Raw genomic sequence first — 13,035 nt, forward strand, 5'->3', positions numbered from 1 at the left:
ATTGATTTGTTTTTACTTGCTGTGCTGCGTTAATAGAATCAACCATGACTTTTTCTCGTATTTCAATACATATGGTCTGTTCCAGAACTGCAAAAATCTTCTAATTTTTACTACTTGTTTTTGTTTTGTTCGATAACATAAAGGAAAATTTTTTATCGGTGTAAAACATGTTAGATTCTTGCAGGTTTTTGTATCATATAAGAATATGCAAAATCCGAAGTCTACTAATGACATATTTTACAGTACATTTTGCATGCTTTTATTAAGCAAACACATGACGATTATAAATATTTGCAATAATTTTCGTGTAGATGTCTTAAAATATGAAATTTCAAAAAATATGAAATTTCTTGAATTTTTTTTCAAACTCCCACACTGTTTGCTGGGGAGATTTTTCCCACAAAATTCTCCCACAATTCAAGATAGAGAATGTATACTTTTTTCCCATGGGAACAAATTGCCAATTCGAACTTCATTCAGAATGAGGGGAGATGGGAAATGGGAAAAAACTCCCACAAAATTTTATTCAGAATACGAAAATGTGGGAATGGGAAAAAATTCCCAACTCCCATGCGTTCAGAATAGGGCTGTTTGTCTTTGCATATGGTCCACTGAAGACAGAGGAGGCACTCTGCTGCAGTTCTCAGAGCGGCATTCTTCGACATGTTTGAATATTGTTCCATTACGTTGCACTTATTCCTGAATTCCACGTACGACTGGCGTCCACACACACATATATGGGGTTCTTCTGAACGGAAATTCCCCGTGAGTTTTTACACTTTCTTCCTAAGTTGAAACGGCTGAACGACAAAACTCACGGGGAATTTTCGTTCAGAATAACACCCATAATCAGTGCAATCATGAATAAAAATTCCGTGCGGAATTTGTTCGCTTTCCCCAATTTCACAATTTTTTATTTCCATATTTATGGCCAAGAAGGGAATATTTTTGTGGATTCCGACGTTTTACAAACATTGATTTAAAAAGAATTTCGCTTTTTAAAATTATTTTCCGTGCGGAAAATTCATAGTGAAATATTCATGATTGCCATGAATTTATTATCCAATGTTTCAAACTTGCCCGATGTTCTCGAACAGCGTGGAGTGCTTGACAGTATCAAAGGCTTTTGGTAAGTTGAGCGCAATCATCACTGTTCTATCACATCTTAAGAAGTCTTCTTCTGTTTATAGAAGACCTCAAGAGGTCTATAGAAAACCTTAAAGGTTCTTCTTCTGCCGACAGAACACCTCAAGAGCTCTCAGTCAAAGCCCTCAAGTGTTGTTCTTCGGTTTATAGAAGATCTCAAGAGTTTTTTTCTGTCGATAAACGATATCTAGAGGTCTTCTTCTATCTGTAGAATACCTATTTGCTTATAGAAGACCTCAGAAGGTCTTCGGTCTTCTTCTGTCTATAGAACACCACAAAAGGTATTCTTCTGTCTATATAAGACGAAAAAATATAAAATATATCTATCAGCCCAATCATGAATATCAACTCCCGTGAGTTTTCTCACCTTCCCCCTTAAATTGCAACGGCAGAAAGACAAAACTCACGGTGAGTTGACATTCATGATTACCCTGTATATGTCTTCTTCTGTCTATAGAACACCACAAGATATTTTCTTCTGTCTATATAAGACGACAAGATGTCTTTTTCTATCTACAGAAGACCACAACAGGACTTCTTCTGTCTACAAAAGACCCCAAGAGGTCTCAATCTATTTATAAAGGCCCTCAAGAGTTGTTCTTCGGTCTATAGAACTAATTAAGAGTTTTTCTTCTGTCTATAAAAGGCTTCAAGAGGTCTTCTTTTGTCTATAGAAGACCTCAAGAGATCTTCTTCTGTCTATAGACATAAGACCACAAGAGGTCTTCTTTTGTCTATAGAAGACCGCAAGAGGTCTTCTTATGTCTATCGTCACCATAAATGCCGGAAGACGTAACCCACAAAAATAAAACTTTACAGGAGAAAAAAAAAACGTTATAAAATTAAAAACTGTTTTATGGAATATTGATCTTATGAAGGCGAGTTTATGGGTTGTTATCGATCATATACGAAGGGGAATTAGTAGTGAAACCAAAACCGCTGAAGTGCTTAGTTTTGAGCTCCTCCATTACAACAAAATCGGAAATATTATCCCATTTTCCGAAATGCCATTTCTTGAATAACATCGTTGTTTTTGAACGTAGAAGCTTGAAATTTTGCCAGAGCATGTATTTTAGCTTTATGTGTCAGATTCCACCAAAAAACGAATTTCGATTTTCATGTCGGTTACGTCTTCCGGCATTTATGGTGACGCTATATGAGATTACAAGAGGGCTTCCTCTGTCTCTATAAGACGACAAGGAGTCTTCTTCTGTCATTATCATTCCTGATGACATTCGCAACATCATCTACTGTAAATTCGACAGGAAGAGATCTAATGCGATAAAAATAACTTGCGCATATCTTTGGATCAGTCAGCGTAACGTCGCCTAACGTGACTGAGGTCTTATCTTCCTTCTTTCGAGGGCTCGAGAGTGGCTTAACCGTTCACCACAATTCACTTATTCCGGCTTTAATGTTGCAACTCTTCAGATGATTCAGATGACTTGTTCCACTTATGCTCACCGACCAACCTGTTAACTTCCGGTGTCTGCTGCCTAACTCTTGGGTCACTGGGGTTTGCACGACGAAGCTGAACACGCTCATTTGCTAATCCCGCGGCCTCCGCTGGGAAATTTTGTGGCGAACGGCTGTAGCTGTGATGATATCTCGAAGTTCTGCTACCCGAACATCAGAAGGGTTGGGCATATCTCTGAAGCGGTGATTAGTAAACACTCTGAAATTTGGCCAATTAGCTTTCTCATGATTGATGAAAGTGCGGCGTTCAGGGGTGATGAAATCGGGCGGTCTGACGATATCCCCATGGGGATATGGTCTGACCAAAGGGAAACGAGGAGGGATTGACAGGTGACGTGATTTGTCAGACCTGGCGACACGATGGTTATGTCTGGGGATCTGTGACACTTCCACTGATCTACATTCCACACGCAAAAATGTAAGCGAAATGTATGCCAACAATCGATTGTTCACCCAACCGAGCAGTACATGACAAGGAGACCGGAAATAAAAAAGGATATTAGCGCAGTCATTAGATTAGCTGAACCGACGAATACTCTGGGGCGTGATGCTTTTCTATACTTATGTTTATGAATATCGCTGCAGTTGCACTATATTTTTAGCAGCAATCTTGACATTACTATGATCTGAGATTCCGAGATTACCGCTACTTACAGTAACGAGCAAAATTAAATGGTGGCGTAACAAAATGTTACTGTACTTAAACTTGATTTATCTGCATAGAAAAAAAAAACACATTTTTAAATTGTTTGAAATACAGCACTCATGACATTTATTGTATTTTTCAACACTTTGTACTTAAAGCACATTGTAATAATAATATATATATTTACAATAAAAACCATATAACAAAACACATGATCATTCTAATCAAGCATTTAAAATTGTCAAATAGTCGTTTTTTTCTTAAAGCATTTCATTTGAATAATCTCAACTTAAGGTATGAAATATACCCTAAGATTTATTTAAAAAAATATATTTTTTTCTTCAGAAATTAAATAAAAAAAATACATACAGAATAATATGTAAAAAGAAACAAAAAAATATTTCGAGACTAGACCTAAGCTAGAATAACATAGTACATCCATGGTTACTAAAAAAAACGAAAGAAATACTACACAAATAAGCCTTAATACTACAAAACTCTACACATACATATGTATATAGAAAGAAAAAGTATCCTTCTGCCCTGTTAAATACAAATAGAGAAAATGGAACCAGAAATAAGAGGTAGAAGAATTAGATAATCCTTCTCAAAAAGTTCTCATTTAAATTCTGTTCCAATTTTTCGGGATCTGTAACAGGCATACGGCATACTTTGTCATGACATATATATACGGTTGGTTTGCCATTTATCATTTTGAATTTTTCCTGGACACGTTGATTGTAAGCATGTCGGGTATTTTGAGGATCGACATGTACAATAATCATTCCAGGTATATAATATTTACGGCATATTTCTACAAAACGTTTAGTAGTCTCTGAATCTGGGCCTACAACGGCTACCAAATCGAGACCATTTTCATGCAACAAAAGACCAGATAACATTTCGGGTAAAGCATAACCGAAAGGTTGTTGATCGGCAAAGAATTCAAATAGGCTCTGTGCCCGTTCGCTATAGCTTTCCTCGTCCATGTAGTGAGAGAGCAAAATAAGATTTCGGGCTGATACACTATTACCACAGGGTTCGGCACCATCGTGATCTGGAAAGAAAGAAGAAAACAATAAATTTAGTGGGGGAAAGTTCATATAAGCAGAGTCTATATCACACTCTGCTTATAACCTCCGTTCTTATTCAATAAGTCTAAAGTGTACTGTAACTTATGTGGACTAGTCATCTTCCTAAAGGTATGAAAGATCGGCGAAACAAACGACAATGCTACAAGTGCACGTGATCATAGATAATATTTTAAATTTAAATGTCGTTCGCTATAGCTTTAAACTGCATCGGATGGTATAGTATCAATGGAGGAACCACCAAGGAGCTACCATCACAATTACGGTGCAGATGTTATCCAAAACGCAAAATCATTCAAAGCGTTGTGTCCACACGGAATTTCAATGGTACTGCTTAAGCAACTGGATAAAAACGTTGTTGAGTATTCGATAAGTCTGTAAAGTTTGGAGGATGGTCGTGCTACTGAAGCCAAGCAAGGATACCAGCAGAAGGGATCGAACATGCCGATCTCCCTCCCCATGATAAGAAGCAGTTTCCCAACATCAGCATGGAATCCGGAAAATGCACAGTACCACAATAACATTACACACCATATCTACACATATCAGTCTGGCCGTTCGATCGGACAGTTATGATGGTTCTTTACCTATTGAAGGCCTTCCATACTGCCAACCATGCCAAGCTGTTCAAAGACATAGAGAAGACTTTCCTCTAGCCGTGTTTGAAACATTGGTTAATCAACTATATGTACGGGCGCCAGTCGCTTGTGGAATTCAGAAATAAGAAGTCTTAGACCTTTAGAGTGAAACAGGGAGCTACCCAAGGCGGCGTGATATCTGCGGAACTGTATAACCCTTACCTTTCTGAAATTCCACATCCTCCAGACGGCATAGAGACCGTAATGTATGAGGATGTTGGCTGGTCTGGTCCTGTTGAGGCTTCCCTTGAGGCTTCCATATTGGCCGAAGGCGTCCTGATTCCGACCACAAAAGCCACCAAGAGTTGCGACAAGATCAGAAGTAGGAACAAGGCCCCCAAGTCGCTGGCCGACAAAGAAAACTTGTTGACATCTTACAAAGGAATAAACCGGTCTGTGGTTAGCTATTAGGCGCCAGTGTGGTATGAAAATGTTAGCGATACGCAATGAAAGCATATTTAAACCTGTCAAAATGCCGACCTGAGTACTGCAACAGAGTGCCTTCTCATTACAACAGTGGACCATTATCATGAAAAGACGAACATTTTACCGGTGCATTAGCACAACAAGACGTCGAAGCAGTGCCTCCTCGGCTGTTAACACCATGAGCAACCCTGCCACCATGTAGTGGAAAGGCTTCCCCACCCAGGCACATTAGGAGAGATCTTCCTGATCTTGAGAGATCTAATGGTACAAAAAGATAAACTCTAGATCAACGAGCCTATCAGAGAGCTTTCAATAACATTCACGCTGATTTAGTTGCGCATGCAGTACAAAGGTACTGTGTGAATGCCGTAGTCGGAGACTACCCCATCCATCACAGCAGAAGAACGCCAGTTGCCAAGGCAAACACAAGTGGTATTAGCTAAGTTAAGATCCGGACGATTGAGCCGCCTCAATTCGTATTTGGCCCGAATTTATGCCACGATACCCAAAACATGCACCGCATGTGGATCGGGACCACTTTTTGAACATTTTGCTTCGAAAAAGTCATGAACATGAATGTTGCCACAACAACGTCATTCATATGAAACATTCTATCCTTGAGTGAAGAAGATAACACTGTACACACTACAATGATGCTTGTGCAGTTCAACAGTGGCCGGAAAAGGAGAAACTGATACGAACTAATTCTCCGTCATCGAAATTTCAGTAAAAACTATAAACAATATACTTCAGTTTAAAATTTTTTTCAAATATTCTTTTTGAGAGCTTACCATCCTTTAGACGTATTACAACATTTGGTGAATTGGCCTTGGAGTAGAAATAAGCACCATTTTCAGCATCCCAAAACAAGGTATCTTGAATTTCCTGCAATTCCTTGGCCCAATCTAAGGCAAAACCATCTAAGGTGGCTTTATAATAATCCAAAAGGCCACGAATAAGGAAGGCGTAATCATCCAAGAAGCCATCAATACGTTCACCACTAAAAAGGAGACAAGTTATTAGTAACATACTTGAAAATTGAAAAAAGTCCTCTTTAATACTTACTCCAAATTCTCTTGTAAAGTAGAATCATTGGTTGCAACACCATAACAGGAACGCCTCAATAATTTCTTCTCTTTATCCCACAAATTTTCATACATAAATTTAACCAGCTTCTTAGCTGTCTCTATATACATGGGTCTCTTGTCACTGCCGCAATTTGCAAGTTTGGAAAGACCACTCAATACCAAACCATTCCATGAACAAATAATTTTCGTATCCAAATGAGGTCGTGGTCTTAGCTTACGTATCTCATTGAGAACTTCATTAGTTATACGGGTAAGTTGCTTTAATTGTTGCCTTTCAATCGAATACTTCTGGCATATCTCTTCATCTGTTTGACGTATTATCAAAATATTTTTACCATTTAAATGACCATGAGGATCACTGGCTGGTTCAACATTTCCGGTAGGTTTCAAATCATAATATTTGGCATAAATTTCAAATATTTTTCCTGTATCCAATTGCAAATCTTTGTATTTATCTTTTTTATCATTTATGGCTTTCTTTACTTCATCATAGGTCCAGGCATAAAATGCACCCTCGACTTTTTTACTATCCTCTGCCTTGGGCAAAGAGTCAGCATCCTCTCCAGCATAAAAGCCACCAGAAGGGTGTTGTAAATCTGTTGTCAAGTATCGATAAATACCATCGGCATATTCCAGCAGCGGTTCTTCACGTGTCAATTTATAAGCATTGCCATAGGCTGACATCAATTGACCTTGATCGTAGAGCATTTTTTCAAAGTGGGGTACATGCCATTTACGATCCACTGAGTAACGTGCAAAACCACCAAAAACATGATCATGTATACCGCCACGACCAATATTGTGTAGGGTTTTTATAGCCATATCCAAGGTATCAATATCTTTGGTGACAATATAGGCATGAAATAGGAAATTCAATCTTGATACTTCAGGAAACTTGGGATGGGAACCAAAACCACCATATTCTGCATCATGACGCTGTTTAAAGATACGCATTGCCTCCTGAAGCTTAGCATCAGCACTACCAGGTTCAAAAACAGCTTCGGAAGTCTTTTCACATAGCGACTTTTGTATCGCAGCAATAATTTCATTTCCTGCTGCCTTCAATTGCTCCTCATTGTCAGCCCACTTTGAAGCTATTGCTTTTAGGACCGTTTTGAAAGATGGCATACCCCAACTGAAAGAAAAAATAATGGAATATAGAAATGCAAGGGCCTTTATTTAAATGTGACTAATTTCTATCCAGTTTGTAATTTTTGGTAATAGGGGCCTCAAGGGATCCTATTTGATTTTTTTAAAGTACAATATACCATAACCATCTAAAACAACATGTCGGTAAAATCTAGTACCAATTACTAGAAATATATTTTTCGGTATCTGCGCTTTTGTTTAAGAAGTTAAAAGAGGAACAATGGGACTCGGTCAAAATTAGCAACATGTTAAAACATACGACAGGATGTCCCTCATGATCGCAGTGTATGATCTTCATGTAAATGAAGGCGTTTACATACGCCATCAATAGATGAGTTTTTTATACCCTCAGTCTTTATGCTAACGAAGAGGGTACATCTTCAGATAACTCCCACAGAGGTGCGTTCTAGGGATTAAAATCATGGTTTTAGACCCCAAGTCAGACTATTTGGAGTAGATTTTGCCATGTCCGTCCGTCTGCTGGTGCGCACGATAAATTTCGAACGGATTAAGGGATTTGGTTCAAGTCTTGGGTAACGTAATATTATGTCCGAACTTAGTGTAAGTTCGAATAGTATTGAAATGTATTGCAACAAGTTTTGGGGGCAAGTCTATACTTTCTGAGGTAATGACACAAAAGACCCTGAAGGCACCAATTGGTCCAAATGTTGTACATCGTATTATTTCTAACAGACTCGGCTTATGTCTGAATATTGACTACTTCGGACCATTCTTTCGGGTATCTCCTACTTAACGCCAATTGTGGAGAAGTTTTACATTACAGTAATACCCAGGGAACGTAACCAACATGTTCCTAACCATCGAATCTATTTACAGTCACTCCATTCGAAATTGAGCGATTTTTTAATGTGAACTCCAAATAACTCGTGGATTTCAAGATTGAAAATAATTGATGTAACCGGCTAAAAACTGAATATACTTATGTAGCTTAAAAAACATATTCATCAATTTCCACCAAAGCCAAACCCGTTATGCAGAGTCATGTAAATCAACAAAGGGTTGCACAATTTCACATGTACATATTTCGTTTTCTTCAGGAAGACATAGCTTTTTTACCCCAACAAGTAAAGAATATTCCTTCTATTAAAAAACAACATTTGTCTTGATTGCGAAATAAATGGAAAGTCTTTTTTTATTTTTGCCTTATTAAGGCGAAGGTCATTTATAGTGATATTTAATTAATTCTCTTTCCGAGTTGAGCTGTTAGACCAAGAGATACATTGAAAAATTAGGAGTCTACCGAAGTCCCACGCATCCAACCATTACGCTACGTTTCACGGGTGGTTAAGCCGATCTTCAGGCATATTAGGATGTTGTTATTGTGGCAGACGAAGGCAAAGCTTGGTAACTATTATATATATTCATTAGATAAATGCATATGCGAAATTATGTCAGTTAATTGAAACTCCAAACTTTTCCTATAGTCCTGCTTGGTAATCCCAGTTTTCAATGTTCACAAATACTATGGTAAGTTTTATAAGTTTTATAACCATAGTATTTGTGAACATTGGAAAATGGGATTACCAAGCAGGACTATAGGAAAAGTTTGGAGTTTCAATTAACCGACATAATTTCGCATATGCATTTATCTAATGAAGTGCGATATAAGCTTTGTTCCAGAACTAAAAAGTTTTTACAATTTTTACGACTTTTACACATTTTACCCGAAACCCCGTTCCCGTACACAAAAAAGTTGTAAAATGTTCACTTCTCTTTAAACAAAAATGGCGCTGAACGGCGCTCTCTTTAAAAACTTTTTACTCGACAAATTTGAGCGTGTAAAAAATAGTAACATGGATGCCGTTGCCTGAATTTGTGTGACAACAATTTGTCTCTCTTTTACGAGTTTTTCTACTAAAAAGTACGGGAACAAAGCTATATATACTAGTTATCAAGCTTTGCCTTCGTCTGCCACAATAACAACATCCTAATACGCCTGAAGATCGGCTTAACCAAACGTAGAGTAATGGTTGGATGCGTGGGACTTCGGTAGACTCCTAATTTTTCAATGTATCTCTAGGTCTAAGAGCTCAACTCCAAAGAGAATTAATTAAATGGAAAGTCTCCATAATATGCTAGTATATATACATAGAATATTTTTTTTAAATTTCTAGTAATGTTTTTTTATGCGTCCTGGAAATACCATTACAAAAGTCTATAGCATCTGCTAACATTTGCTTTTCATTACAAATAATTGTACTATTTGTGTAACACCGATGTTTTCTATCATCTGATTTGCGACATTTTCATTAAAAACCTTTGTACTGATGTCTAACATGTTATTTTCATAGTGACATCCTATTGATAAGAAACGCTTATATTATAAGCGGTGTTAAATTCTACAACTATATTTTCGCAACTCACCGATCATTTGGTGGAAAATATGTTCCCGCTGTAATGGGTGCCAAATCGGGAGTCAACCAAACACTCATTGGCCATCCACCACTGCCATTCATCATCAATACAAACTGCATATAGATGCGATCGATATCGGGCCTCTCCTCACGATCCACTTTAATGTTGACAAAATTCTCATTCATAATAGCAGCTACTTCTTCATTTTCGAACGATTCATGTTCCATAACATGGCACCAATGGCATGTGGAGTAACCCACTGATAAAAAGATCATTTTATTCTCGGCCTTGGCTTTGGCGATTGCTTCATCTCCCCAGGGATACCAATCGACTGGATTGTGGGCATGCTGTAGTAGATATGGTGACTTTTCCTGGGCCAAACGGTTGGTAAACTTGTGACTGGACGCCGCAGTAATTGTACAAAGATTTCTGGCCGTTATTGGTGTGGTTGTATTGGGCGTGGATCCCGTCGACATTGTACGGTGACGGGGTGTTAAACGTGTTAGTAGACTAGAAAAGAAACAAACAAAAAAGTAGATGTTTTTGTTTTTTGGTTTTAATTAAAATGCAGGTGGCTATACTGATGAGTGTATTGTGTCTGCCTGCTGGTGCGGTGTATTATTTTTGTTGGTGTCTTTTAATTTTTTGTAATACTTACGTAAACTGTGTCTGTGACTTGCTGCGTTTTAATGTCGTCGCAGCCCTTGTATTTGTTGTATTAGTCTGAGATGATGCTGTGACCGTCGATGCTACTGGAAATGTCGTAAGACTGCGACGTGACGTTGAGCTCGTTCTACCTGCTGTTGTTCCCTCCGCAAAGACACAACAACCACTATTCGTGTTCTTGGGATATTGATAATATGCCAGAGGAGGAGGCGTTAAGCTTTTCGTTGTTGTTTGTAGTACTAATGTCGTGGATCGATATATAGTTTTCAACATAGCAAAGCTTATTGCGTATTTTCCTTCCCGCAACGGAAGTTTGTACCTCTGCCAATGAATTGGAAATTAGATCAATTAATCCAATCAGTCACGTCAATGCTTCTTATCCATCGATATTTGAGATACGGGGGCGAAACCGAAAAACGTAAACACCACTATCTCCACAATAACAATGACCACCACCACCACCTGCGTATGTTGTGCGTGCGTGAGAGTGCGCCCAAACCTTCCAATCTCAAGAATGTTGTCTAAGGGCCTGATTTTTTATTTACTTTATATTTTTCGTGTCGGCGATGATAAGGCGATAAACAAAATATGACTGAGTTTAGTTTTGTGTGTGAGGTAATAGGTCAACTCAACTTATATTATTGTTATTATTCCTCAATTACTGTGTTTGCTTTTCTGTTGTTGCTTTTATTTACTCGGTTTTTTGTGTAATCATACACTTCACTTGCAGAAAAAATGACTGTTAATCATATTTCACCAAACCAAAGGCAAACAATTAATTATTGTTTCTTCTCGTTTATTTTTAAGATATTTTGATATTTCTCGATAAGACTGGTAGTATAAGCACCGAAAAATACGACGACAACGAACGAACGCGACGAAAATTAATATTCTTCTTTGAACAGCAAAATGAAAATGAACAAAAAATATAACATCACCCAATCAACGACCAAAAGTACAACAACAACATCAACAGCAATTTAATTTTCGCCTTTTCTGTTTTGTTATAGTCATTCGTCATGTGTTTTTGTTGGCCTCTCTTTTATTGTATGTTTTCTTCTTTCATTCTCTCAATCTCTCTCTTTTTTCTCGATAAACGATAAATCCCATACATCGATAAGATTAGGTAATCGATATTTTAAATCGGAAAATCTTTAACCGTTAAAATTCTGTATAAGCTAACCTACAAATACAATAAATTGAAAACTTATTTTTACTATTAAATATTAAAAATATTAATGTTAACCTGAGATACTTTTAATGGCCACAAATATCAATTTGTTGGTGAGAGAGTTGATGGAATTCATCACTTTTTAACAACTTGTTTCAGAGTAAATACATTTTGCACTGAAGTCTAAAAATAGGTGTGTACGATAACTTTCCCAGCAATAATTACTCAGTCAGTTCCAGCAACCTCTCTCAGTGAATTTTACTCTCACAAGCAAGAAAAATTGCAGAAAGTTATCGAACAGCATTTTGCAAAAACTTGCAAGAAAGTCAGCTGTTTCCGAAAATGTATGAAATTTGTTTTTGTTTCTATTGATATTTTAAACCAAACGGAACAAAAACATAAATTTTAAAATTGTATTGACTTATTTAATGCTATAAACAACCTACATCGACCACTTCGTAAGCATTTCTGCCACCTAGAGATCTTATTATTAATAATTTCTTCTCTTCCTCTGTATAAATTTGGTTTTCCGTCATTTCTGCTAACACCATCATTTTGTTCGACATTATTACGCGGTTTTAAAACATAGCCGACCAAGAAGAGCGAGCGCTTAAATTGTTTATGTGTGGGTAAAATTACACTGACAGAACAGAACAGGGTGATGATTTTCATATTGAGTATGAAATGAAAAACACAGGAAAAAAGTTGTCACGGCGTGTTACCGTTCAGAGCCAAACATAGTGGTGGGTGTGTGGGTTCGAATCGTCGGCTTTCCTTTTTCATTTGCATTATAGATAACAAAAATGCTCGATTAATAAATTAAAAAAAAATTAATACTAAAAATGATCTTCGCCTAAAAAGGCAAAAATTTCAAATAGAAAAAATATATTGTTGGCGCGTTCGCTTTGAATGACTAAAATTAAAAATAATATACAGTGAATCACAGTCAAAAGTATCCACTTCAGTTTCTTTTATTAAAACTGCGATTGCTAAGAGTTTTGTTATATTTTTACATTAGGGTCTTAACTTAAATATAATAAAATAAAATTAACGAAATTCGGGTAAATTTGGATAAAAAAATAAAAATTGTTAAACAGCATCGATTTCTACCTCACAGTGAAAATTATCCACTCATGTTTTTTTGCACATTTCCCGTCATTAA

General features: G+C 37.1%; 1 protein-coding gene across 1 annotated transcript; it reads right to left on the reverse strand.

The window, feature by feature from the left end:
• Positions 1-3,359: 3,359 nt before the first annotated feature.
• On the reverse strand, positions 3,360-11,753 carry LOC141406793 (uncharacterized protein B0495.5). The gene is made up of 5 exons (XM_073992827.1): positions 10,695-11,753; positions 10,046-10,546; positions 6,489-7,646; positions 6,215-6,423; positions 3,360-4,325 (listed from the first exon to the last, which is right to left on the reverse strand). Exons 1-5 carry the CDS (start codon positions 10,973-10,975, stop codon positions 3,862-3,864), a joined length of 2,613 nt encoding a protein of 870 aa, XP_073848928.1. The 5' UTR covers positions 10,976-11,753; the 3' UTR covers positions 3,360-3,861.
• Between the last annotated feature and the right edge of the window lie 1,282 nt (positions 11,754-13,035).

This window comes from Musca autumnalis, unplaced genomic scaffold (genome assembly GCF_047663935.1).
Source record: "Musca autumnalis isolate F117 unplaced genomic scaffold, ASM4766393v1 scaffold_5, whole genome shotgun sequence".
Taxonomy (NCBI): Eukaryota; Metazoa; Arthropoda; class Insecta; order Diptera; family Muscidae; genus Musca; species Musca autumnalis.

Excerpts from the sequence above, each read along its gene's own strand:
- LOC141406793 (XM_073992827.1), bottom strand. The coding sequence starts at position 10,975 with ATGTTGAAAACTATATATCGATCCACGACATTAGTACTACAAACAACA. Across the intron at positions 10,547-10,694 it reads AAGTCACAGACACAGTTTAC|TCTACTAACACGTTTAACAC; the intron begins GTAAGTATTACA and ends TTTCTTTTCTAG. Across the intron at positions 4,326-6,214 it reads TGTAATACGTCTAAAGGATG|ATCACGATGGTGCCGAACCC; the intron begins GTAAGCTCTCAA and ends CTTTCTTTCCAG.